Source organism: Hesperophylax consimilis, chromosome 16 (genome assembly GCF_061612785.1).
Source record: "Hesperophylax consimilis isolate HC1 chromosome 16, BYU_Hcon_1.0, whole genome shotgun sequence".
NCBI classification, from domain to species: Eukaryota; Metazoa; Arthropoda; class Insecta; order Trichoptera; family Limnephilidae; genus Hesperophylax; species Hesperophylax consimilis.
Genome location: NC_142851.1, coordinates 21,599,732 through 21,626,761, shown reverse-complemented (window position 1 = coordinate 21,626,761; position 27,030 = coordinate 21,599,732). Strand labels below are relative to the sequence as shown.

Sequence of the window (27,030 nt, the reverse complement as noted above, 5' to 3'; positions counted from 1 at the left end):
TCATGCAAAAAAAAGAATATCATAAAAAAATGTTAAATTAATATTATTATCCTTGAATTCTTGGAATCTATGAGGCAAATGTGTATTTGTATTTAAATAAAAATGTTTAGACAAGTTGATTTGCATTATCAAAATTCCTGGAAAATTAAAAAGTCAGTATTTTTTTATAACATAAGCAAACACGACTGACAGTTAAGGCCCCGTAGTAAGCGTTTAAGGATGGTTTGAAAGGGAGATATGTAAATACGAATGTTAGAGGGAGCGCGCTAAAATCGATAATAACTAAACAAAAATGTTGAAAATATTTAATAAAACACGGCTAGTTTGAAGTAGAGCAAATATCTCTCAACAAATGCTTTAGTTGCATTTAAAGATACACTGTGTCTCATTCATGCCTATAACATATTAAATAACAGAATAAAACGAGTTTCTTTATTATTTTCAGAGCCTAATACGGAACATACTTTTTTTCTATCGAGGGAATTTCATATAATTAACATTTCAGCATATAACTTTAAAAAATGACTGTTTTTTGCAACAGAGTTAATAAGAAACTTGCTTTAAATAAATTTGTAGAAATTCGGTATGCAGGGGCTTAAAAAAGCGGTGAAGATTTTAACATACCTCAGTAAAATAATTTTAACAAAAGCGATGTTTGAATTTTTTTTTCGAATTCTGCAGAACGATAACTTATTTCCATTATTTTAAATTTTTAGAAGTCTAGGTACCTTGTTTACAAATCATTTTGAAAAATGGATGGAAAAATATAATAAGTTTATTTAATCTTTCAAAAATAAATCACAAGTTTTCCGAAGCAAATATGATGGCAATGATTAGATTAATAATAAAAAACCTGCGCTATTTAATTTTGGAATAAAACAAACCGGTTTATCGAATCTGGTATTGCAGAATACATGTAGAAGATTCAGTTGGTTCATCTTGGTTGGATTGGACGTGACTTATCGAATGTAAAAACACGTCTATACAAAATCAGTAGAAAATGCAAAGAACATGTGAATTGTTCTTCACAAAACTTGGAATTATTTTATTATGTTTGATTGGACCTATTTGTGGTAAGTTTTTTTTCTATTTCTATTGCTGTGTTATGTTGTTAATAACATTAAACCCTTTACTTATTAGTTGAGAACCAACGAAAAGTAATTCCTAAGGGACAATATTTTATTGTTTTTCAACAACACTGCAGATTTTATTTTGGTTATTTATGTTGGTGGTATGGATGGTTTACCATCATTTACTCTAATGCAACAATTGTTAAATTAATAATCTGCCGTGCGTTCTGCCTCTAGGGCCAATTAATTCACACATTTTAAACAATTTGTCAAATTTAAAAGTTTATCTTCGACTTCCGTGAAAGTTCAATTCAAGTTTTGTTATTATTTCGTTAAGAGTCAGTTGTTACTTGAATAGTAACTTTCAGATTTGATGAATTTTTCAAATTTTGCAAAAAAACTGGCCGTCAATGAGTAACAAGCTCTTTGGTTGCCTTCAAATTATGTGAAAAACTGGCCATCAATATGTGACAAGATTATTGGCTGCCTTCAAATTAAACCGAACGATAAAAGTTCTGATTTCAAGAAATATTATTTGGTTAAATCATTTTCATTTTCATCGCCTGATAATATTACTTGTATATGGATTGTTTCAGAGGCTCAAGAAGGAATTGGATGTATAGATCCATATTTCACTCGTAGCGGGACTTGTGTGGGATTTGACAGATGCAAGGATGTACAAAAAAATTTCTTCCCGTCGAGAATATTCCAACAGTCACACGGGGAAATACAGGAACTTGGCAATCATACGCGTATATGCGGCTTTAAAGGCAGATTACCATTGGTATGTCGATTATCCATACTTAAACTAAGATGTGAGGCATGAAAACAAAGTTGGTTTGATAATGTATTTTGTTATTTGCAGATTTGCTGTCCAAATGAATCAGTTTCCCATGCGCCAGAGCGCAAACACGGGGATGAATACTTCCACGATGAATATGATCAAAATGACTCGTTTGAACGAGGAACCTCTTTGGAAGACGGTCTTAGTGATGAGTCTGATGAGGATTATGGACCTGAATCAGGAAGTTCTGCAGGACAGTTAAAACGTCAAGAAGCTAGCCGTCAAAACCTCACTGGAGACTCTCAAAACCAAAACTCACCAAAAGAAAAACCAAACACAGTAACTGGGCATAAAAACTTTCACCTCTTACCAAGTAAATGTGGCCAAACATCACAAAGAGATCGCATCTCCAATGGAAATCAAACTAACATATTTGAGTTCCCATGGATGGCCTTAATCGCATACAATACAAGTAAATATCAAAATATATTTTAAATTGGGTCAGTTCCTTGGTTCTTGTTTCAAACCAAAGGTCGCGGGATCAAATCCCGGTGTGCGAAAATAAACATTCATTTAGATAATTTGTGTTTTTTCACACCCAGAAAAAAACTTCTTTACATATATTGGCGTCTTTCCTATCGGACTTTGTTTGGGCCATTAATTTTTTTCAGATTTATTCGTCTGGAATTTAGGAATGCTCGCATAATTCTGTAAGATGACGGAATCTTCCCGATTCGATGTAATTATCAACGCTCAGCCATTTTGGGGTGGATACCAGGGGGTGACCGGGTTGTTTTATGACCGAAAATTTATAATAATAATAATAATTATTGTAAATTCTTTAATTTATAATGCTTAATTTTTTTTTTAAAAAGACCACCATTCAGAAACGAAAAGTTGCTTAAAATGGCTTCAGTTATTTAACCAGGTGTAAATAGCTAGTTTTTTTTCAATCTTTCTCTTCCCCGTATCCTTTCCCCTCCAAGTCCCTACAGCCTCACAATATATCTCAAATAGAGGTGCCATAGAAGTGTGGGTATTAATAAACTAGATCTGCCACTAATGCCGCAGATGCAATGACCCAGACATGCTGACACCACCAAATCCAGGAACAGGAAACAGAATACTTTCATAAGAAAACCATTTTGTTTCTGGAGTGTGTGTTGGATGTACTTCATTGATGCCCACAATCCCAATGGCTTCGGGGCAGGTAAGACTGGTGGAAATGGTGCGGCATTCACGCAAAAAGAAAAATATGTTGTAGGTTCGAAGTGATCTTAATAAACCACATTGTCACAATTTCAGAAAGTGGCTTGCGATTTTCCTGCGCTGGCACCATCATCAGCGAGTTTTACATCCTGACAGCGGCCCACTGTGTGACCAACTTGGATCAAAACACCATCGCAGGTCTTCGGGTGGGTGAGCACGACATCAGCAAGGAGAAGGATTGCGAGGGGGCCGACGGATTCGAGTACTGCGCTCCCCCCTACCAGGACTTTGTGCCAGATGAGATCATCATTCACCCCAACTACGGGGGCCTTGGGAAGATTGGCGCTAGATCCAAGCTGCAACATGATATTGCTTTGGTCAGACTGGATCTTCCTATTGACTTGAAGCAAAGTAACTAAAATATTGACTCTGTTTAAAAACTTTCCTCTTTAAATTACTATTTTTGATCTACAATCTCGTCCTGCAAGAACATATTATTGTATAATATTATTAAAGATACCTTTTTGAACAAACTTAAAAGGTTCCATCTGACAGCGATGATAAGCTATAATGAGCTGTAGAGAAAGATACTTTAGATTTCATTATCCCATAACTTTTCTGTGTCAGATGGAACATTGTTACTGCAATCGTATTATTAGAAATTATAGTGGGGTGTTTTCTAGTCAAATTATGTGGCATATTCCATCTAAAACCTAGTTTGAAGTTTGATCCCTTCACACATTTGACAGGATCTGCGGATAACGTGGGCCGTTCAAATTACAAAAAAGTGTTTTTTGGTGCGAATTTTAAACATCTCGACCAAATAATCCATATCGATGCTAAAATAATATATTATAAAAATGAAATAAATTAATTATTTAATAAATATCTTAGGTAATGCGAAGCCAATATGCTTACCCGCTACACCAGAACTTCAGCAGCTGAACTTGGATAATGAAAGGTTAGTGGTGGCTGGCTGGGGAATTACCGAAAATAAAATAATCAGCTTAGATTTGCTCAAAGCCACCCTACCCGTCGTACCCAATGACGTCTGTCACAAAATATATAGCCGGTAAGTTCTCAATTTTATTATTGAAGACAATGTTAGCAATTTCTAAACGAATATTTGAAACATAAAAATCAGAAAAAGGAATTGCTAATATTGTCTTCAATAATTAAATATTATAATTTGTGGTTTAAGTGCTAGCTTTAGCGTGTTTGATGTTATATTTAAAACTAAGACTAATTCTAGTTTTAAATTCTTTTATATTACCTATAAAATCTGTACCTAGGACTAATAGTAGTTTTAATGTGTTTCATTCATATGAAATGTAATCATATAAAATCTGTAACTAAAACTAATTCTAGTGTTATGGTGTTACATATAAAATCTTTACCTAAGACTAATACTAGTGTTAATGTATTTCATAATACTTATGAAACCTGTAACTACGACTAATAAATGCTAGTTTTAGCGTGTTTCATGTTACATATAATACTTTAAAAATGAGTGATGTCTTTAACCGTTTAGGTGGTTAAGTTTTGTTTACAAATAATCTGCCCAACTCGAATGTGAAGCAAAAGACAAACATCAAATTTGAATGTGCGTGGTTATAATCGTTTTGAAATCGGCATAAATCCATAATAATATTATTTACATAGGTACGAAATTAATAATATTTGAACAGACGTAGTTGGTCTCCTGAGTGCACTTTAAAGATTAAACTTCTCCCCGTCCATTACCAGGAAGATAATTTCTTTATTGAGATCGGCACAAATCTGGCAAAGAAATCGTGTTGGCTTGGATACCCCACTGTGGTATCCCAGGAAATTAAAAGACCGATTCATTGGAGAAACATGTCATTGTTTCAGGAGAGTTTTTGTATTATTTTTTATATTTAAAAAAAATTGAAAATTTTAATCGTAATTTTTAAAATAATTGTTTCCTTAAAGTTTTAGCAAAATTCGTAATCGTGACAACACATTGGTATCTCTAAATAGTATAAAACAAAGTCACTATCCGCGTCTGTCTGTTTGTGCGCTTAGTTCTTCTAAACTATGCAACGGAGTTTGATAGGGTTTTCACTATCATTTCGAGAATTTCTTTCGTAAAGTTTATATATACATAATATATAGATGTTATATTTATTGAAAGTAGAGAAATATCAAGGCCGGGTACACGTCAGCTAGTCAATAATATTCGGGTGATTTATATATTTGTGTAGCTCTGAAAATAATCTCGAGGGCGATGTTAGGTGTTAGGTATTTTTAGCGCCTTGGCGTCTCGAGCAGACTACTCCACTTGCGCCCACATAGAGCCGGCCCTGGAGGGTGGTTATCGCCAGATTGTTCTACTTCACGTAGGCTGCAGCTCGGAAGCTTCTATGAAATTGTTACTTTTTCCATTAAAAATTTCCCTGGATTTTCAGTTGTGTAATCTTTTTCTTACTGTTCTTCATAATATAATAAGGTTAATTTCGACCAGTCTTTTTCGAATTTGATCCAACTTTACTGTAACTTTTATACCACAAAATTGACTCCAAAAGTGATTTAGATTCACCAGCTTCCCGCTTGTACCTAAAAATAGTTTCCAGACATCATGTGTATATCTTCCATGGTAACGTTTTATTTAGTTTATAGATTTCCATGCCGTAACACAAGAAGAGTAAAATAAAGTAAAGAAGAAAAAAATACAATGACGAATCATTCTGATTTAACAATATTCTGCCGCATGACGGTCACGGTCACGGTTACAGGAGAGTTAAAGAGCTTTTGACCATAACGATAATAAAATATTTGTTTGTCAATAGATTATGCATTAACTCATTACCTCTATTTAGAAGAAATAAACGTACTCGCAAAGAAACGGGAAAATACCTCAGAACAGAATTTTGGTACATTTTTTTCTTCATTTTTATGCTAAAAACAGCTTTCCCCTTTAATTTTATTCACTTTTTGTCGGCTTTTAAAAGTCATTTGAATTACATTTTCACACAAAACAAAGTAACCTAAGTAGCCTAAGGGCGTAAGACAGATCTTTGATAAAATAAAGCATTGAATTAGCACGAGCGATATCTTTCAGACAAAACAAAGCAACCTGGGGCAAAAGACAGCACTTCGACAAAATAAAGCGTTGAATTAGCGCCTGCGATATCTTTCGGAAAAAACAAAGCAGCCCGGGGCATAAGACAGTTTTGAAAAAAATAAAGTATTGAATTAGCACAATCAAAATCTTTCAGACAAAACAAATCAACATGGGGCACAAGACAGCTCTTCGACAAAATAAAGCGTTGAATTAGCACAAGCGATATCTTTCAGACAAAACAAAGCAACCTGGGGTATAAGACAGCTCTTCGACCAAATAAAGCGTTAAATTAGCACGAGCGATATGTTTTAGAGAAAACAAAGCAACCTGGGGTATAAGACAGCTCTTCGACAAAATAAAGCCTTGAATTAGCACGATTGATATCTTTCGGACAAAACTGCAACCACATTTTTAATTGAATGAATTTTGCACATAATATATTGGCGTGTACTGTTCCATTCATGGAACATGAATTCACCGAGATTCTCTCCTTGCGGGGGATTCCATTTTTCGCTAACCCAAGTTCCTACGTTTTATTGGCTCAATATTAATAAATTGTCCTGACTCACATTATATTCGATGTGATCCATGTGTGTAAGTGTTATGTGATGTACTTATGATTGTAAAGCTGCTCATCTCGACACAGGAATTCTCAAGTGAAATGAGCAGCGGAGGATAAAAAAAATGTGAAAATGTACACCATATCAATTACCTTATTCTGTTTCTCAGGTCCAACACAGATGGCATCAGTATAAGGCAGATGTGCGCCGGTGGGATAGGGGGCACAGACTCGTGCAGCGGGGACTCCGGGGGCCCCCTCAAGCTGGAGACCAGGATGGGGAATAAGTTTGTCTACGTGCAGCACGGAATCGTGAGTTATGGTCACTCGTCATGTGGTAACCCGGGGTGGCCGGGTGTCTACACTAGGGTGGCCCACTACATGGACTGGATCTTGGATCACATGAAACCTTAAATCTTTCTCAAATAAAAGGATTTTTATATGAGACAGGAACGACAGTCACAAATATTAATGTCACACAAGAATATTCACAAAAAATATACAATTAATTCTAGATCTCAATGTCAAACAACGTTACCTATACAAATAATTCATGGGCAATATAACTAATAATAATGTAATATAAAATTTAGTTTTATAAACTTTAGTGTATCATTGAAAATAGTAATATTAGACAAGTGAAAAATATTTCACCAATAAATGTAGATATAATATATCTCGGCGTCATCTAGTGGGGAATTCAACACTGACACAGCCTTTCGAACAAAATTAAAGTTGATTGTTTTCAGGTGGAGAAAAATTAATAAGCAATAATTGTTGAATGAAAAATACTTTTAAACATTAAATTAATTGGCGGGCTCGGAATAAGCCGACGCCGTCTTAGCTTAATGGTTACAGCAGCTGACCGGCAGTCAGAAGGTTGCGGGTTCAATTCCCGTTGGCGGCATTTATTCTTTCTCGGGAGATATTTTCAATTTGTACGGGTGTTTCAGGCGAATAATTATTGTTGTAATTTTTTCCTTTGCCTTATATAGCTTATCTTATAAATATATTTTTTCATTTAAAAAAATAGGAATGGTATGTACCTACAAATAAACTGTACCTGAATCTAGAAAAGACAAATTGCACAAAAATATACATCAGTCAAATGATTTATTTTTTTATTAATTTCTATTCTCTTACATACAATTTACAAAACCAGTTATACAACAAATTTAATAATCAGTATCTACATGGGTTAGTAGAAATGTACACCTCGCTAGGAGAACCTGTCTGGGTATCTATTACACTCAGATTATATTGAAAAAAGACAGTGCAAATTTTTAAGGCATGTAATAATGACAATGTAAACTATAAGTAACCGTCTAACGAAATATTTAAAATTAATAAAGCTGTCCGACAGAAGATTGGTGATGTCATTTTTCTTTTAAAATCATTAATTCCCTTATTGACACATTCCAGTGACACATCATCAACTTCGGAGGATGCTTCATTTTATTGGTTTATTACCTTTATCATATTTTCAATATATGTACGTTTAAATTTTCGGTAAATCCAGAGTTTTCATTTTGTCAGTTTGTTCAGATTGAGGTTTTAGCAAAAATAAAAGCAGTTACGGATTTCCTCCTTGTAACTTTACCTCATGTAAGAAGTGTTTTCTCAACCTCGTGTTCTTATAAGACAACTCACGAAAAAATAAAAATTGTCAAAATTTGTAAGAAAATTACTTCAAACAAAAAAAATCGCCCATGGCAAGTAAAAAAACCTTTATTTTATGAAAATAATAATTTAATACTAACCACACACTGAGGAACATAATTTCCCTCTTTGCCTATGTCATCTTTGGGGATGCTTTGTAGTGGATTCTTAAGTGGATTAAGGTTACGAAGGAGAGGAAATTCTGTGAAAGAAAAATGTATTTATTTATTTATTTATTTATTTATTTATTTATTCATTTTAGGAAAAGTTGACAGCAAATCTTTAATTATACAATGATACAATAATAATATAGTTAATTATGCCAATTATGAACTTTCCACTGATGAATAGTTAATGGTAAGGTGTACAATGTCATAGAGATGTTCTCTTAAATTAATTTCTTGTTTAGTTAGAAAATATTAAAATAAAGGAGGGAGGGGGGGTGGAGAGGGGAAATATAGGATAAGGATTAAGAGGCAAAGGACGGGAATATATAGGAATTGAACTTCTAGTTTGAGCTTCGTTGATTATTGAGTTTTTGTTTTATGTCGCGTAAAGTCGAGTTAAAAATGTCAATAGGATTAATTTAAGTTAAATGAATGTGTGGATTTGTAGATAAATGAGTTTTGTTTGGAATTGGTCTTATAATGAGGGAGATTAAAAGTAAGCGACTGTCTGCTGTTGCGATTGGGAACATGGAATAATAGGCGTTGAAGAAGATCAGGACTATCGATTAAATTGTGTGTTATTTTAAATAACATTACTGAATCTGCTATATTTCTTCGGAAATTTAACGTCTGTATATTGAAGAACTTTGCATAGTCTTCATTACTAATATGAGATCGAAAAGAGCGGAAATTAAGGTACCTTGAAAATCTATTTTGAACACTTTCGATTCTATTTTTATGTATTGCATAGCCTGTATAGCCTGTATGAGGGTGGGTAGGAATTAAGGGAACAGTATGTCTAGGAGTGACGGACGTATGGATCTATCCCCCCGCTTTGGCGCAAGGCGATGAGTCGAGAGACCAATTGGAGAGTTTAGAGGTTCTTCCCAAACAAGCCTCTCCCGATCTAGTATGCGACGCAGCAGGCGCATCGTGTACATACCTCTTCCCATAAACCCGGGCACCCCTACTAAATTACCAAACGCAGCGAACCACTTCAATTAAAAGTTTATTTCAGAATTCTATAAAACAACAACAAAAAATAGCTCATGACAATAATAATGAGAAAAACCTTTTTCCCGTCATAATTTGTGATGCTTTGTTTATTTGTAACGAAAGATTAAATTATTAGCCGGAATCTATGAGATTTATGTGATTTTTTTTACCTGTAAGTCAAATCGTTATCCATGTATCTTCCGCCTAAGAGCACCTTTCTATTTTTGATCCGAAATTAATTTATTTTGGACTGCGATAATAACTCCATACCACGATTGTGATTGAGGTTAGAATAATATGCATATCGTCTGTTAAAATGGATCGTCTGTGTCATGGATCGAAGAGTTCCTCATTAGAGATTGAATAGCTAAGCCATGTTTCACTGAGACATCACCGCGAAAACATAGTAACAACCTTGCACTGGTAACACTGCTGAAATTGCTAGTAAAAATACGATCAATCGAATTGATAAACCGACCAATCGTCAAAGCTACAGAAATTTCCGCAACAAAATCATGTCAAATATAAAAAATCTTGAAAAATAGCCGTTGATCATCTGTCCACCATATATATCACAAGTATAAAGCTCATTACCCAATATGCATCAAGTCAATATGCATCTTGAATATTATTCATTTCCTGTGAAATACAAAAAATGAGATAGGTCACGGATTTATTCAAGATCGTTTTGATATAGGGCTATATTGATCGTAAGTCCTAGACCTCCAGCCTAGTCAGCCAGTAGTGCATAATATATTTGAATTAGATTAATTATTTGGGTTACAGTGTACACTATACGTTTATCAGTAATACCTAATAGTTATTCATTCGCTTCTTAACATTTACGTGTTACTTACTTGTACCAGTAATAACTATTAGGTATTACTGGTAAAGGAATGAATAATTAAACCTTGAATTAAACCTGCTTTTCCTCATTCAAAAGGAAAAATAAGTCGCATATTGATACTTTATAATCTCGACATTAATGATAAATATTCTGAAGCTGAGATAACCAGATAAATGACTCTTTACAAGTTATCATCACATTTTCCTTGTTTAACTATGCAACACGGAAGATTTGTACAGCGGCTAGCCTTAAAAGCTATTGAAATGTGAATATAGATATAAGTCATGATGTGTCAGACTGGGATAGTGGAATACTTAGGTATTTTTAAATAAATTTCTGTTTTTGATACTTACGATTCGTGATGGAATTCCACTATATTGATGAAGTGAAACAATTTAAAACATCTTCCATTTTTTTATCGTTACCGGTCTCAGCTTATTGTAGCCATCTTCAGACTGGTACAATTATTCCCTAAACTATGGGGAGGAGGTCTTACGAGGGGAGGATTACAATTATATGGATTATCCCATGTTGCTATATGGTGTTTCAAAAGTAGATGTACAATTAGTTGGTTATTACCGGCAGGCCTAATTACCATTATTAATTTATTTAGAGAATACCTCAATTGAATGATTTTGCTATAAATATATATTATTCATACTTAAATTTTTTGTAAACATATCAAAATCTTTATTCATGCTTACATAAATATCTATTTAGAGTATTCAGTGGATATACAAAACTTCCAAGACCACTTTCCTAGTTTGACTTTCGGTAGTACAGTCAGGGGTGTGCGAAATTGTCAAATGTAAAAAAAAACAAGAAATTTGTACTTTATTGATACACACGGCATCCTCAAAGATGACTTAGTTCCTGAGGGGAGATTATTTCTCCCCGGGCCTCCTGTGTAGAGATTAATTCTATTTACATTATAAAAAAGGGACATATTCAAGACTTTCCAATTCAGCTCTTATACGGAAAAACACAAATATGGATATAAGATAATATATAATATAATGATAACCGATTATTTTGCTGCCATGAAATAATATCGTTGCGTTGATCTGATCTTCCGCTAACGAGGTATGTTGATACCTAGAAGCAGGTGATTGGTAGGTCCACATAGAAGGCCCTAATGAAAATAATTTCCAAGTGCTGAGTGGAAGGTTTTTTATAGAAATGAAGGAGAGAAAAAAGTATGAGGGGTGGGTAGGAATCTAGGGTCACTGTGTCCAAGAGTGACGAACGTTTAAATTCAACCCACCACTGCGGTGCAAGGCGATGAGTTGAGAGAGTAAAAAGGGGGTATTTCACTATGTCGGGCCAAATATCTGACTAGCTAGCCGTTGGCTGGCTTTAAAGATCAGAATAACTTCGTTATTCAACGGCGACCGTTTCACCATTGTTGCCGAGCTTCCGGATAGATAACACTCGAAATAGTCTGGCAACATCGCAAAATGTTTGCAGTTACCCCATCTACTGCCACGCCTGTCATGTTTAGATAGATTTGTGTCGAATTAATACATTGTTTCTTATTTTGAACACAATCAAATAATTCAGGATGGATCATACAAGCATTCAAATTCATTCGAGCTCTTAAAACTCGCGGCCTTCGCATCACCGCCCTTTCACCTGCTTCTGTAAATCAAAAACCTCGGTATCCATAATAATTCGCAACAAAATTCGACTCACTTCTCCGCTGTCAAACTCGGAATGTTTTGACGCCATCTTTGATTCGAGGAATAGCGCCTAACGCGAGGTTCGAGCACTGATTAGTCAAATCGAACTTTAACCCGAGCGTTAGCGTTATTCAGATATAGTGAAAACGAAAAAATGACTAATCCGCGGATTAGTGCTTAGTCAGAACATAATCAGAGATAGTGAAATACCCCCTAAGTCATTACTGCTAGAGAGGTAAAAAGATCTTCTTCATTCTCTCCGACCCACTGTACAGTAGATTAATAAGCCGCCAACTTACTTTAATATTTTTAGTAAGTTTGATAGATTCACTGTTTTTGAATGAATCCTAAAATGAAATACTGTTTTTAAAATAAAATGAAAGCCTCTTTTATATATTAAGAATACGAACGGAGGTATACGGTTAAAAAAAGTGGGTATGATAATTAGAGGTTTTTTACGATTTTTTTTTCTTGAAAACTATAAAAATACATGCTTACACGAAACTAAAAAAACATGTTTGATTACACAAAAGCATTATGAAAACTATTATCACCTCGCTTTTTTTAATTTCACATAAACATAATTATAAGTAATAAAAAAATCACAAACTTTGACAAACTTTCGCAAATATACAACCAATGGCAGTCGATGACTCAATGAAATTTATTACAATTATTTGAACATTTCAATGGTAAACTTTTAAATAAAAATGCAAAGCGTTTCGTTGTCACTTTCTAATATGGCTTAAACCGTACATCTTACGGTAATTTCCAAGGTAAATATAACGACTTTTATGAGTATCAGTTCGTGCCGTTAAGTACACAAAAATACTTAAATACTGTCGGTGTACTGTCTACTAAAGGGCACAAAAAGACACGAGGGATTGTCGGTTAAATAATAAATACAAGTTATCAAACGTACTACTAGACACCAGAGAAACAAATTAAATGTTAAAGATTGGTTTAACCAACTCCTTGTTTTTCTTTAAAATGTCAAAAATCAATTTCCAGCATTTGATGTACTTAAAATCTGACTGCATGGAGAAAAATGATTATTGCTTATTTATTAAGAATCTTTTCAAATTATTCGTAATTTTGTCAAAAATGGGATTGCAGTCCCTTTAAGGAACGAATTGATATGTTTCCTGCTTAACTTTTAGTAACAGAAGTATGCATTATCACGATTCGTTTATAAAAATCAATCAAGTCAAATACAAGTGCATGAACACTTGTTCCATTTTATTAGGATTTGACTAAAAGAGTATCAGGAAACGGCCTGCAATCCCGGTTTTAACCGGAAAATGAATAGTTTGAAGAGATTTTAAATAAATCAGCAAGTTGTAATTTTATCAAATTAAATACACAATATTTCACTTATTTCAGAAATAAAGTCATTTCTCCCTACGCACTTCAATCTTTAGTCGATTTATTTACATACTAGTATATATTAAACGTAATTTACATGTAAGTATGAATATGTTTAATTGTAGACTAACTAGGTATTTAATAAGATCGCATTTATAAATTGCGTCACTGTAACTCTGAAGATTGCAGCTTGATCATGTTATTTTCAAACACCTTTAAAGATAGGGAAGTAAAAACTTCAGTGTTTTTTTTAGTAGTTTTATTAATTGATAATGTGACAGGAAAAGCGTGTAAGTAATTCATTTACTTTAATTTTTTACAATAAAAAATGGTTGGACAGTACATTTCAAACCCTTTTAAGAACCACTCAACTAAACAAAGGTTGAACAGTACATTTCAAACCCTTTTAAGCACCACTAAAATTAAACAAAAATCATCGTGTAATATATTTAAAAGTATTTCAGAATTTTAATAATAGGTAAATGAAATCTCTATTTGTTACAAAAAAGGAAGATAATGAAACACTTATTATTATTATTATTATTTATTTACAGGGGAGGTATGAGAAGTACCTACATATAATATTTATTGCTTTAAAATTATATTAATAACTCTTTCAAATGTCAAAAGTGTTATACAAGTATTCCATTGAGTGATTGGTTTGTTCAAATCAATTATTAATTACTTCAATAAAAAAAAATTCTGAAGTTTTGCAGGCAAAAACTTTCGCGTTGGTTTTGGGTTCGGGCCCGGCCTTTTCAGTGCAGTTAGCGGCAATTGGGCATTTTACTTCATTTAGTCGGTTAAATGCAGCACTTCAAAATGTATAGTAGATATTTAATTAATTATTTCGATCAAATAGTAGTGTGTTTTTGCCATTGTCCGATCTATAAATTATTTCGATCAAATGGTACCTTGTGTGTTTTTGCCATTGTCCAATCTACCATCTAGATACTACCAGTATCGCCCTGGTGTAAGACCACCATTCAGAATTGAAACGTTGCTCCAAATGGCTTTAGCCGTGTTTAGTGACTAGATCTGAATAGCCAGGTAATTCCCCACCTTCCTCTTTCCCTTCCCCACTTACCTTCAGCCTCACAACATCCCCCAATTGGGGATGCCATAGTCTCACTGGCTCCAGACGGGAGCAGTTGGGACTCTTGTGAGGTATTCACTGTAAGAATCTATAAATTATTTCGATCAAATGGTTGTGTGTTTTTGCCATTGTCCGATCTATAAATTCAATTTAACAAAGATCCGATTTCGTAATTTATTTTAGGTGTGTAGCGAAAAATTGTGGTGTCTTCCAAAATATACACATTAAAATTTTTTTTAAATGCAGTTTTTACATAAATTTTTACCAACATTGAATAACATCACGTTTAAAATTTCTGAAATTATAGAATCTGATATTTTCATTTCGTGACTACATTTATTTATTTATTAACGCCCTCTTTGGGCTACACTTGTCTACATGCCTACACATGTCATTTTCTTGATACACATGTCTTAACAATCTTTTTTATTAATCTCTAAATAGTATAAGATAATGTCGCCATTCGCGTCTTTCTGTTTGTGCGCTTAGTTCTTCTAAACTACGCAACTGATTTTGATAGGATTTTTACTATAATTTAGAAAATTTCTTCCGAAAGGTTAATATATGTAAAGCATGCATATTATATTTATTGAAAGTAAAAAAAAGTCAATGTTTTGAAATCAAGTCGTAAAAAGATTATTTTCGGGCGCTTACATTGCTAAAGCTGGCTAAACCTTATGAGATACATCAACATAATGCCACGGAATTGTATATCTTAAAAAGGTCAACAGAAAAGTATGCTATGGCAAATGTCTATCTCCTAAGGATGACCCCTAGTTAAGTGATAAATCGATGACGTCCACTGAAGAATCCACATTAATACCCTCTCTTTTGGGCAATTTAATTTTATTAGGTTTTACTCCCAGCCGGGCTTTTACAAGCATTTTAAAATAATATATATAGAAAATCGCAAAGTAAACTCCGAAAATTATTTAAAACACTTTTTTTTTTTTTTTTTTTTTTTTATTTATTTTTTTTTTTTTTTTTTTATAAATTTAATTTAGATTAAATTTGATAATATTATTATTAAGTTCTGCAAGTGTTTTAGTTTTTTATTATTGTGACAGCTGTTTCGGCTTACAAGGCCATTTTCAAACTGTGGTTAGTCCACATTGAGACGACGTTTTTATACTATTTCAAATGTAAATTTTTTTTTTTTTTACTATTTCAAATGTAAATTTTGAAGGTGCATACATTGATTTATTACTGGTTACACCGATGACATGATCTATTGTTGGTTAAACCAATCTATGTTTTCCCCTCAGTAAATGGTAATGGGTTCTTAATTATTTACTAATGACTTTATTGCTATGAATTATTTGGGTGCATACTGCTTGGGTTTTGTGAAAATACTGAGAAGTGGTGAGTAAATTATTTTCCGTACTTTATTAATTAGTGTTAAATTTGGGTCATTCGTTCGTTTATTTATTTCTAATTGTTCAAGTAAATTTAATCTAATGCCCTTTTTTCTATATGCAATGGTTTAGGACCCTTGTTGTTAAGTGGGGTATGATTATTCACCAAGAGATGTTCTGCGAATTTTGAGGATGTGTTTTTATTATTATAACATCGTATATGTTCTTTGAATCTAGTTGAGAATGCCCTCCCCGTTTGTCCGATGTAAGTGGCGTTACAATCGGTGTGGTCACATTTTAATTCATATATGCCACTGTTATTGAGTATAGGGATTTTACTTTTAGAGTTTTTAAGGCTTGTTCCTAAATTATTGTTTGTTCGAAAAGCTATATTTAAACCACATTTTTTAATTTCTTTTGCAATTTTTTTCAGATATTGGGCCGAGGAATTCGAGACATGCAAATTTTTCTATATTTTTGTTATTTACCGGATATATTAAATTGATTAAAATAAAAGTCATTAGTAAATAATTAAGAACCCATTACCATTTACTGAGGGGAAAACATAGATTGGTTTAACCAACAATAGATCATGTCATCGGTGTAACCAGTAATAAATCAATGTATGCACCTTCAAAATTTACATTTGAAATAGTAAAAAAAAAAAAAAATTACATTTGAAATAGTATAAAAACGTCGTCTCAATGTGGACTAACCACAGTTTGAAAATGGCCTTGTAAGCCGAAACAGCTGTCACAATAATAAAAAACTAAAACACTTGCAGAACTTAATAATAATATTATCAAATTTAATCTAAATTAAATTTATAAAAAAATTAAATGGAGTTCTACGAATTAAACACAAAAACAATAAATAAATATTTAAAACACGTTTTGTTCTGTTATTTAATACGTTGTAGGCATGAATTTCACAGTATATCTTCACGAATTTCACAGTATATCTTTAAAAGCAACTAAAGCATACGCCAAGAAATTTTTGGACTAGATATAATATATATATGTGGGATTTCTATCGAGGGAATTCCATATAATTAACGTTTCGGCGTAAAAAATGTATGGATATTATCGTAAAAAATAAAATAATTTTTTTTGGAACTAAAAAACTGAAAGAGATAACGAGAAAGTTATAAATTAGTAGAAATTGGGAATGGGGGTGCAAAATAACAATGAACCACCAAATGGTTGAACGCCTAGAGCAGTGTTGCTCCAAATTAGGGTAGGCCTTGCGGCTCACGACGCTTTTTTGTGCGGCCCGCGATCACTCTCGGTGTAGCCTGCTGATCACAAAACAGAGTACAAAAATTACTTTTACAACTCAAGAACAGTTTTCTTTCACGATATTTTAGATATATTTTTTAGACATTAGTACAAAATCCAGAGAAAGGTATAATATAGCTGACAGTTACTTATGTATGCACCTACGGTACTAGAAAGCAGTTTAGACACAAACATACCTTTATAATTTTATTTTAGTTTCTCACTATTTTACTAATATGAAATTAAAAGTATAGTAAGAAATTATGAGTGGAATGTTAATTAAACTGGGGACTCGTTTACAGATAAAATTACAGCCCAAACCCTGGGATGGGGGGCCACAGTCATGAAACAATTTTTATTTTACATCACATCACATACCTACTCCAAGTGGACCACCATAAGAGTGACAATTTTCCGTAATTAATTTTCCACTTTCTTTGCTCTCGTCAATTACTCTAATTAAGGATGTCATAGTTCCACAGGGCTCCGATATTATTGAGGAATTGGGATTAATGTGCTGTATTCGCAATTCTTTTTTAATCTTTACAAAATTAAAAAAATTACATTTACGTTTAATTTTTATTTGACCACTCCAAATGAAAAATAATATTCTGGGCTCCTTCACGGCTTAAAACGGCCCTGTTCATAACCCCGAGCAACGTCTGGTACACTTGTACGTAAACATTTCTAGTTTATTCTGACTACTTCCTTTTTTAAGGTTCCCCACCCCTGCTCCACGACCACTTGCGACCACGCGGCATTACCGCTCCAGGCCGGCCGCGGCATACAGAAAAGTCTCAGAATTGTTACGCATGTTACCTTTCAGTTTTTTCTTTGACCGTACAGTGAGCCGGAATTTATGGCGAGCGGTATGGTGAAATATAGGCCAAGCCCACAAACATAATAATATGAGAGTGCGTATTAGAGAGACTAGCTTAAACGAGACTAAGATGGCATGCCGGCGCTACTTCTATTTTTAGCTGAGTTTTTAGTAATTTTTTAAACTACTCCAACTGAAACTATCGCTCATTTCGGCGCGATTGCCTTCCCATCCTGCATCGATTTTAAAGACGTTTTCACGTCAATGCATGTTTACATCAATTTGGGATAATATACTAGTAAACCAAAAAAATAATGCTTGCGAAATGTTTTTTTAAAGATCATGGTACTGAAGTAGCTGATGTCTCCTCGCCTGTTGTCAACCCCCTTTTACCTAATCGAAACGTCTGCGGAGACACCTACGTTGACAAGATAATAGGAGGGAAAGAGACAGATCTGATTGATTTTCCTTGGTTGGTCCTCCTAGAATATATCAAAGGTAATTACACAAATAAGTTATTAAGGCCCTTTTTTATTAAAAGATAGACAAAAAATCCTGGTTATCGATTTAACGTTTTTATATGTATAAATTTTAAATTTATTACATGAGAACAGACCACAGCCGGAAGAGGCGGATAATGTTACTTTTGCAATGTTGGTGGACCATCAGAACACATGATCACTGCTTGGGATCCCAATGCTTTGCCGCTCGACCAACTAACGATGATGGTGGACTTAGCTAGCAGAACCCACGATCACTGCTTGGGATCCCAACGCTTTGCCGCTCGACCAACTAACGATGATGGTGGACTTAGCTAGCAGAACCCATGATCACTGCTTGGGATCCCAACGCTTTGCCGCTCGACCAACTAACGATGATGGTGGACTTAGCTAGCAGAACCCACGATCACTGCTTGGGATCCCAACGCTTTGCCGCTCGACCAACTAACGATGATGGTGGACTTAGCTAGCAGAACCCACGATCACTGCTTGGGATCCTAACGCTTTGCCGCTCGACCAACTAACGATGATGGTGGACTTAGCTAGCAGAACCCATAATCCCTGCTTGGGATCCCAACGCTTTGCCGCTCGACCAACTAACGATGATGGTGGACTTAGCTAGCAGAACCCACGATCACTGCTTGGGATCTCAACGCTTTGCCGCTCGACTAACTAACCATGATGGTGGACTTAGCTAGCAGAACCCACGATCACTGCTTGGGATCCCAACGCTTTGCCGCTCGACCAACTAACGATGATGGTGGACTTAGCTAGCAGAACCCACGATCACTTCTTGGGATCCCAACGCTTTGCCGCTCGACCAACTAACGATGATGGTGGACTTAGCTAGCAGAACCCACAATCACTGCTTGGGATCCCAACGCTTTGCCGCTCGACCAAATAACGATGATGGTGGACTTTGCTAGCAGAACCCACGGTCACTGCTTGGGATCCCAACGCTTTGCCGCTCGACTAACTAACGATGATGGTGGACTTAGCTAGCAGAACCCACGATCACTGCTTGGGATCCCAACGCTTTTGCCGCTCGACCAACTTACGATGATGGTGGACTTAGCTAGCAGAACCCACGATCACTGCTTGGGATCCCAACGCTTTGCCACTCGACCAACTAACGATGATGGTGGACTTTGCTAGCAGAACCCACGGTCACTGCTTGGGATCCCAACGCTTTGCCGCTCGACTAACTAACGATGATGGTGGACTTAGCTAGCAGAACCCACGATCACTGCTTGGGATCCCAACGCTTTGCCGCTCGACTAACTAACGATGATGGTGGACTTAGCTAGCAGAACCCACGATCACTGCTTGGGATCCCAACGCTTTGCCGCTCGACCAAATAACGATGATGGTGGACTTTGCTAGCAGAACCCACGGTCACTGCTTGGGATCCCAACGCTTTGCCGCTCGACTAACTAACGATGATGGTGGACTTAGCTAGCAGAACCCACGATCACTGCTTGGGATCCCAACGCTTTGCCGCTCGACCAAATAACGATGATGGTGGACTTTGCTAGCAGAACCCACGGTCACTGCTTGGGATTCCAACGCTTTGCCGCTCGACTAACTAACGATGATGGTGGACTTAGCTAGCAGAACCCACGATCACTGCTTGGGATCCCAACGCTCTGCCGCTCGACCAACTAACGATGCTCAAAATGAATTTATACATTACAGGGTATTAAGGGACATACTTGACTTACTTTAAATAGTGATTCCGGAAATTATTTATTGTAAAAAATGTAAATGAAATTTTGGTCTCCGATGACTTTTAGTTATGTTTTTTTCAATTTTTTTCTTCAAAACCAATAAATAAAAAAAAATTTACAAGCCCGACCTCTTGAACCTACCCAATTACTCACGCAACTATCCAATACCTGAAGGTTTTTTAATGTTTTAAGTTAAAAAAACAAACAATGTGAGTTAAGTACGTCACTTACCACCCAAGAATTCTAAATAAACATTACACAAAAATGCAGTAATTTTCGAAGGATTAACTCGAACACCTTCTGTTTTATCACACTTTAGATAATGGTAAGAAGAATTATTATTGCGGAGGAGCTTTAATATCAAATCAATACATCCTCACTGCCGCCCACTGCCTAGTTGGACCTCCCGGTGATGTTCGCCCCAAACTGTAAGTCATGCATATTTTATTTAAGTTTTTAATTCAGCAAGACTCGGAGGGTAGTGCAATCAAATCAAATCAAATTGATTTGATTTGATTGCACTACACGATGATCACATGATATATATACGTGAGATAATCAGCAAACCAATTGCTCATATAATAAATGTTAGTCTGAAGAAGGGCATATTCCCGAACATCTATAAGAAGACTATTGTGACCCCTGTTTTTAAAACTGGTGACGAAAAAAACACTTCTAACTACCGTCCCATAGCACTCACATCAAATATAGCAAAAATCTATGAAAAAATTGTTAAAAAACAACTCAACAACTACATAAAAGATAAGAAGATAATGAGCCCAAACCAGTTCGGATTTAGGGACAATCTCAGCACACAGGATGCGATTGCTAAATTGACATCAACAATAATGCAAAAATTAGATAATGGAGAAAAGTGTCTTGGAATCTTCATTGATCTCCGCAAAGTATTTGATAGCATATCACACTCGAAACTCACTGAGAAACTAAAAAAAATTGGATTGGACGGAATAGTACTATCATGGTTCCAAAGTTACCTAAAAGAGAGATTCCAATATGTCAAAATCAATAATACCCTTAGTGAACCCAAAACCCCATCTTTTGGCATACCGCAAGGAACTGTCATCGGTCCAATCCTTTTTATTATATATGTAAATCAAATGTTCACTCTTCCCATTGTTGGAGATATCATATCTTACGCAGACGACACTGTAGTTATCACAAAAGGAAAATCATGGGAGGAAACAATGAGGATAGCCAATATCAATATAAACATACTCAAAACATGGTTCGACCTAAATTGTCTCTCACTAAATACCGAGAAAACATATTTCATTCCATTCTCTTTGCAGGAAAAAAATTTTGAAAACAATATTACCATTAAAATCCATTCATCACAATGTGAAAATAAAAAAGAATGCGGTAATGTAAATTGTTTACCAATAACCTGCAAAAATAGTATAAAGTATCTGGGTATCATAGTAGATAGACACTTAAAATGGAACGAACAAGTCCAAAATACGGCAACCAGAGTAAGAAAACTTATTTACTTATTCATTAGATTGAGAAACATCCTTTCATATAATATGATTAAAATTATATATTTTTCTCTTGCCCAATCCATATTACAATATGATATAATTGGTTGGGGAGGGACTTTAAAAACTAACCTTTCACCTGTATAAAAGGTTCAGAGGTTAATTTTGAAAGTCATCCTAAGAACACCATCGATATTTCCAACCACGGAGCTGTTTGACTCGTTTAGGGTTCTTAGCTTAAACAAAATTTTTAAAAAGAATGCACTGTTACAAATTCATAAAGACCATTTCAATTCAACAATTTCTACAAAAATAAGTAACCGATCTAGATCACGTGGTAACTTAGAAATTCCTAAATGTAATACTAGTGCTGGTCAACACCATTATAATTATCAAGGTATAAAATTGTTTAATGCCCTTCCGGATAAAATTAAAACTGAAAAAAATTACAAAACTTTCAAATCACAAATCAAACAACTTTTAGATAAACCAAGTAATCACAAGTTTTAATTTCATTGGATACATTTTTCAAATAATTGTTTATATGAACTCATTTGTAATTTTTATTGATTAAATTTTCCTAAATTCACGTTATGAATTTAGGAAAATTGATTAATGATTAATAAAAAATATATATATATATATATATATATATATATATATATATATGAACAAAATTTAATATTTAAAAAAAAATACATATCCTCTAAAGTTATATTATCCGCTTCCTAATATGTGCTAATATGCGTTTATTGTTGTTGCATTTTATTAAGTACCCATTTCATATAAGATTGCCAGCTCGGTCTTTGAACAATTTACTACCAGTACTGTACCTACCTACTATTATTTCGTACCTAATAAGTACATTTTTATTTTTATATCTTATTTTTTCTAAGTTTAGTAACTATTATATTACTTAAGTTATATTTTTTATTTTTTAGTTTGTAATTAAATTTCTTATTTTCTTAATTATATAGTTTTATCAAATTTATCATCTAGTTTTATAGATATTTGTTAATTTTAACTACATCAACTAGTGAAATTTTACAACCTATAAACCATAATGACTCACAACACTCCCCAACTCAAACACGAGAAATAATTTCTCAATTGAGTTGGGCAATTTTTTGTTAAAAATTTCAAATTTTTTCGCAATCAGCCTCGAAATATCTACATCTGTAAATTATTGTAATGTGTTTATATATATTCAATTAAAAAAAAAAAAAAAAAATAGTAAAAAAATTTCACATAGAAATACGTCGAAAAAAAAACATGATAGGTAGACCTAATGATAACATAAAAAAGGATTAAATGAATAAAATAAATTAAATTCAATCAAATGATCGTCCATCGGGGAGGTCGCCGCATCGTCTGCATCCATCGCTCATTAGAGAAGAGCTGAGTCACTCGGAAGTAGCCATGACGATGACGTTTTTTGATTTTATTTTTCCTGCCCTAGAAGCTGGCTAGTCGGTGGCGAAGTAAGGCGGGGAATGAGTGCACCCTCCCCTCTGTGAACTTCGTGGAGCCACTGCAGAACCTTAGTATTTGCGAACCGAAACGGGAACCGTACCACGAATTACGGGAAATAGTTGCTTCGTTTCTTTACCATATTAATTGAGGTTCAATTCGGCAGTTCGGCTCACGGATGTATAATATAAGCTCACCTTCAGTTGTCCCATTGCGCTCCTGCATATTGTGTCCACAGTTCTGACGCATGTAGGGTAGTGCAGTGCGTATTAAAGAGCAGTTTTCTAACATCTTCGCTAAAGTGGTAGAACCGCCGTGAGAGCATTCCGGCCTTTATACTGATTGCTCTCCTTTGTCGTTCCATATCTTTTATGTCATGTCTTCTGTAAGGATATGTCTAAGATATTTAACCTGTGAGGCTACAAGCAGTTAATTTCTATCTAGACGGATTGGTGGAACATTAAGTGGCTCCTTGTTATGTTTGAATACGACGATGACTGCCTTTTAGAAATTGTATAGCAAGTTATGTGAGTTTGCGTACTCTTCGCATATTTGTACAAGTCATCTCATCGGTTTAATCGAAGGTGCCAGCAGCATCATATCATCTGCGTAGTAAATAAGATATTACAGCATTGTCCGCAGATATGGCAACCAATTCGTAAATCGTTGAGCTCTTGTAGGAGATCGTTAATTTAAACATTAAACAGAGTTGCATACCACAAGCATCATAAACACTTTTCTTCAAGTGCCATCCAAATATTCCAAATCTCCAAAGAATTTCATAAATCGTCATACCAGATTCATTGGTTTCTTGAATTCGGCGAATGAACAGTATAGCGCTTGAAAATAATCTAAACAAATTTAACATCTTGACTAACAATGGATCATCAATAAAGGTGGTGCAATAATTTGTCAACTCACCCAAATCTTGAAACCCTAGAAAGATAGTCTGCATAAAATTGACGCTTGCACGAACGAGTAATATAGTTATCTTTATAAATATTTTATTTATTATATTTATTATTAAATATTTTATTTATTACTTTATTATATTTTATCTTCTAGGGAATCTCACCAATTTTGAAATTATAAAGACCATGGGAGTCGTAGTGACGCATAACATTTCTCAATTTTACCATATATTTTTTAAAATTGTATGAAGACGTCTCTAACTCTCAAGAAGACATTTCAGAAGAGGCTTTACCCAAAAAAACGTTAAAAATACGTACGCATTGTCCCACCAAAATAAAAATAAAGGCAAAAGTGCATCGTGCCCTAAATGCAAAAACGTTATAATATGTAGAGAGGGTATCATTTACTAATGCCAAAACTGTCATTGACTCTTTTAAGTCAGAATTTATTTAAAATACAGTTTCTTTATTATCTATTATATAATGTAAAATTACTGATTAACGCTAAAAGTATTTGATTTGTGATACAAAAGAAGCTGTCGTTCATTAGTTGATTTCTTAAGAAATCTACAGATTTCGTATATAACATTCAAATAATATACCGCAAATAACCGAAATACAAAATAATTTAATGGTTTCCTTTCATTTAACTACGAGTGAAATTCAATAACCTATCCAAATATGGCTATCATTCTAGGTTTAATAGTTATCTGATTCTATTATTGTTGTCAACACCAAAGACCAATCTGATATAATTCTGTCAAATTTGTTTGCTTCCAACTTCTCAAAAAATGTACGTACCTAAAATGTTAAAATAAAATATTCGTAAACTTTCCTCTCGATATCCCCAGTGAGACAGTAAAAAAATATCTTCAAACACTAGATACATAAATTTTCCTAAAAAATAGATAATAAATAGTTTATACTCTACAGCAGAAGGCGGCAATGGAGCAATTATCCATTGTTTATTTACGCAAAACTAAAACCGTATCGATAACGATGGCACGATGGTGACGCCGATGCTTGGGATTTTGAACTGCCTATGTGTTCCAGTCCATCTACTCGTATGACGCCTCCAACCGTATTTCAATAATACATTTGATTTGATGTGATGTGATTGATTTTATAGTAAAATAATGTAAATATTGTGATTTTTTTGCAGAATATCTATCCGCCTGGGAGAGTGGGATTTGGAAACAGAAATAGATTGTCAAAAAGGAGCTTGTTCAGATCCTCCTCAGGACATTGCGGTGGAGTCTTTCTTAGTACACGAGAACTACAATCCTGCTAAATACAGCAGTTCATACGACATAGGCCTAGTGCGTATGGAACGCCCGGCCAAATATTCAAGTATGAGTTGCATTTAAAAAATCTGAATGTGATTACCGCACAGAGTTGCCCGGAACCAGTGAGAGTATGTTATCCCCATTCTTTAAGGGAATTTTAAGGGCTTACAGAAAAGAGAAGGCAATGTAGATAGGAAAGAGGAAGGCTGGGAAGTATTTGGCTAGTCAGATTTCAAGAGTCACTTCTCAGCGGTGATCTCTCACCAAGGCTGAAGGGTAAAGGCTTTTCGGAGGTGGCGGGTTCAAACCCCGGCGTGCGCAAGTAAATTTCATTGGATTAATTTGTATTATTTCACATTTTATCAATTTAAAATAATATTTAGTATATTTGCGGCACTTTTCAAATCGGAAGATACTCTAAGTATCGCCTTGATGTAAGACTTAACATTGCTTGAAATGGCTTTAGACATGTTTGGTGACCAGATCTGAATAGTCAGGTACTTCCCCACCTTCCTTTTCCCATCCCCTTTCCCTCCTCATTATCTTCAGCCCCACAACATACCCCAATAGATGCCACATTCTCACTGGCTCCAGATGGTTGGGAGCATTCGAGACTCGTGTTCTGTATTCATATTCAAAAAAACACTGAGGATCTTTTCGACTGTTCAATTTTTTCAAATATGTGTGAATTTGCACATAAACGCTAATGATTTATCTCTCCATTTTGTTTTATGAGTCCGCAACTTGAGTGCATAGCCAACAAGCTTACTACTCCATCATCAACTTCTGATGATTAGTTCTGAGATTATACTTTTGACTTTTTTGTTAGACTTCCAGGGATCATTCATTCGATATATTTTTCATTATTTGCTTTAGCTTTCTAATATGAAATACGTGTTTAACGTATCATTTTCAGTTTTCGTGGCTCCAATTTGCCTCCCCCTGATTGATAAAGAAGTCGCCAAGAAGTCGCATGCCGGACAAGAACTGGTGGTGGCAGGATGGGGGAGGACAGAAAACAGTAAGTCGACTATATAAATGCGTGACAAAAATAACACTTCATTTTCCTTTAACATTCTGACCTTATAAAAATCCAATTATATTTTTCTACGTTCTAATAATCAACCATCTAAATTTTTTGGGTTTCATTTTAGAGATTTTCGTCCTTCTCGAATACCCAACTTTTTAAACGGTTAAGTTTTAGGAAATTTCTAAAAGTTCTTTATAAATCTGATGCACTTTCGTAATCTAAATCCTCGATCAATAATCATGATATAGATGAAAACCTAAAATTTATCCTACCCTTTTTTTTCAGAGTCTCACTCGACCAAAAAACTCAAAGTGAATTTGGCTGTGGTTGAGGCGTCCACATGCGCTTCCAAATACAAAGCGCAAGGAATTGATCTGATCGATTCCCAATTCTGCGCTGGAGGGGAAAAGGACAAGGACTCTTGCAACGGGGACTCCGGGGGCCCCATCGTGGTCCAAGATATAAAGGGCAACCAGGTAAACTGGTTTGCCACAGGACTCGTCAGCTTTGGGCCAAGGGTTTGCGGTACCGAGGGCTTCCCAGGTGTATACACTAATGTTTCCAACTTTGGACAGTGGATTTCTGACAATATAAAGCCATAAATAACACATAATGATTTAAAAATATTTCGGTTTTTTAATA

At 34.6% G+C, this 27,030-nt stretch overlaps 1 protein-coding gene across 1 annotated transcript; it reads left to right on the top strand.

Moving 5' to 3' along the window:
• Nucleotides 1-837: 837 nt before the first annotated feature.
• On the top strand, nt 838-27,030 carry LOC149416888 (transmembrane protease serine 9-like). The gene is made up of 12 exons (XM_089641340.1): nt 838-1,073; nt 1,667-1,854; nt 1,936-2,326; nt 3,160-3,474; nt 3,958-4,135; nt 6,878-7,116; nt 13,567-13,710; nt 18,308-18,466; nt 20,515-20,623; nt 25,235-25,422; nt 26,275-26,379; nt 26,674-27,030. The coding sequence occupies exons 1-12, from the start codon at nt 1,001-1,003 to the stop codon at nt 26,988-26,990; spliced, it is 2,406 nt and encodes an 801-aa protein (XP_089497466.1). The 5' UTR covers nt 838-1,000; the 3' UTR covers nt 26,991-27,030.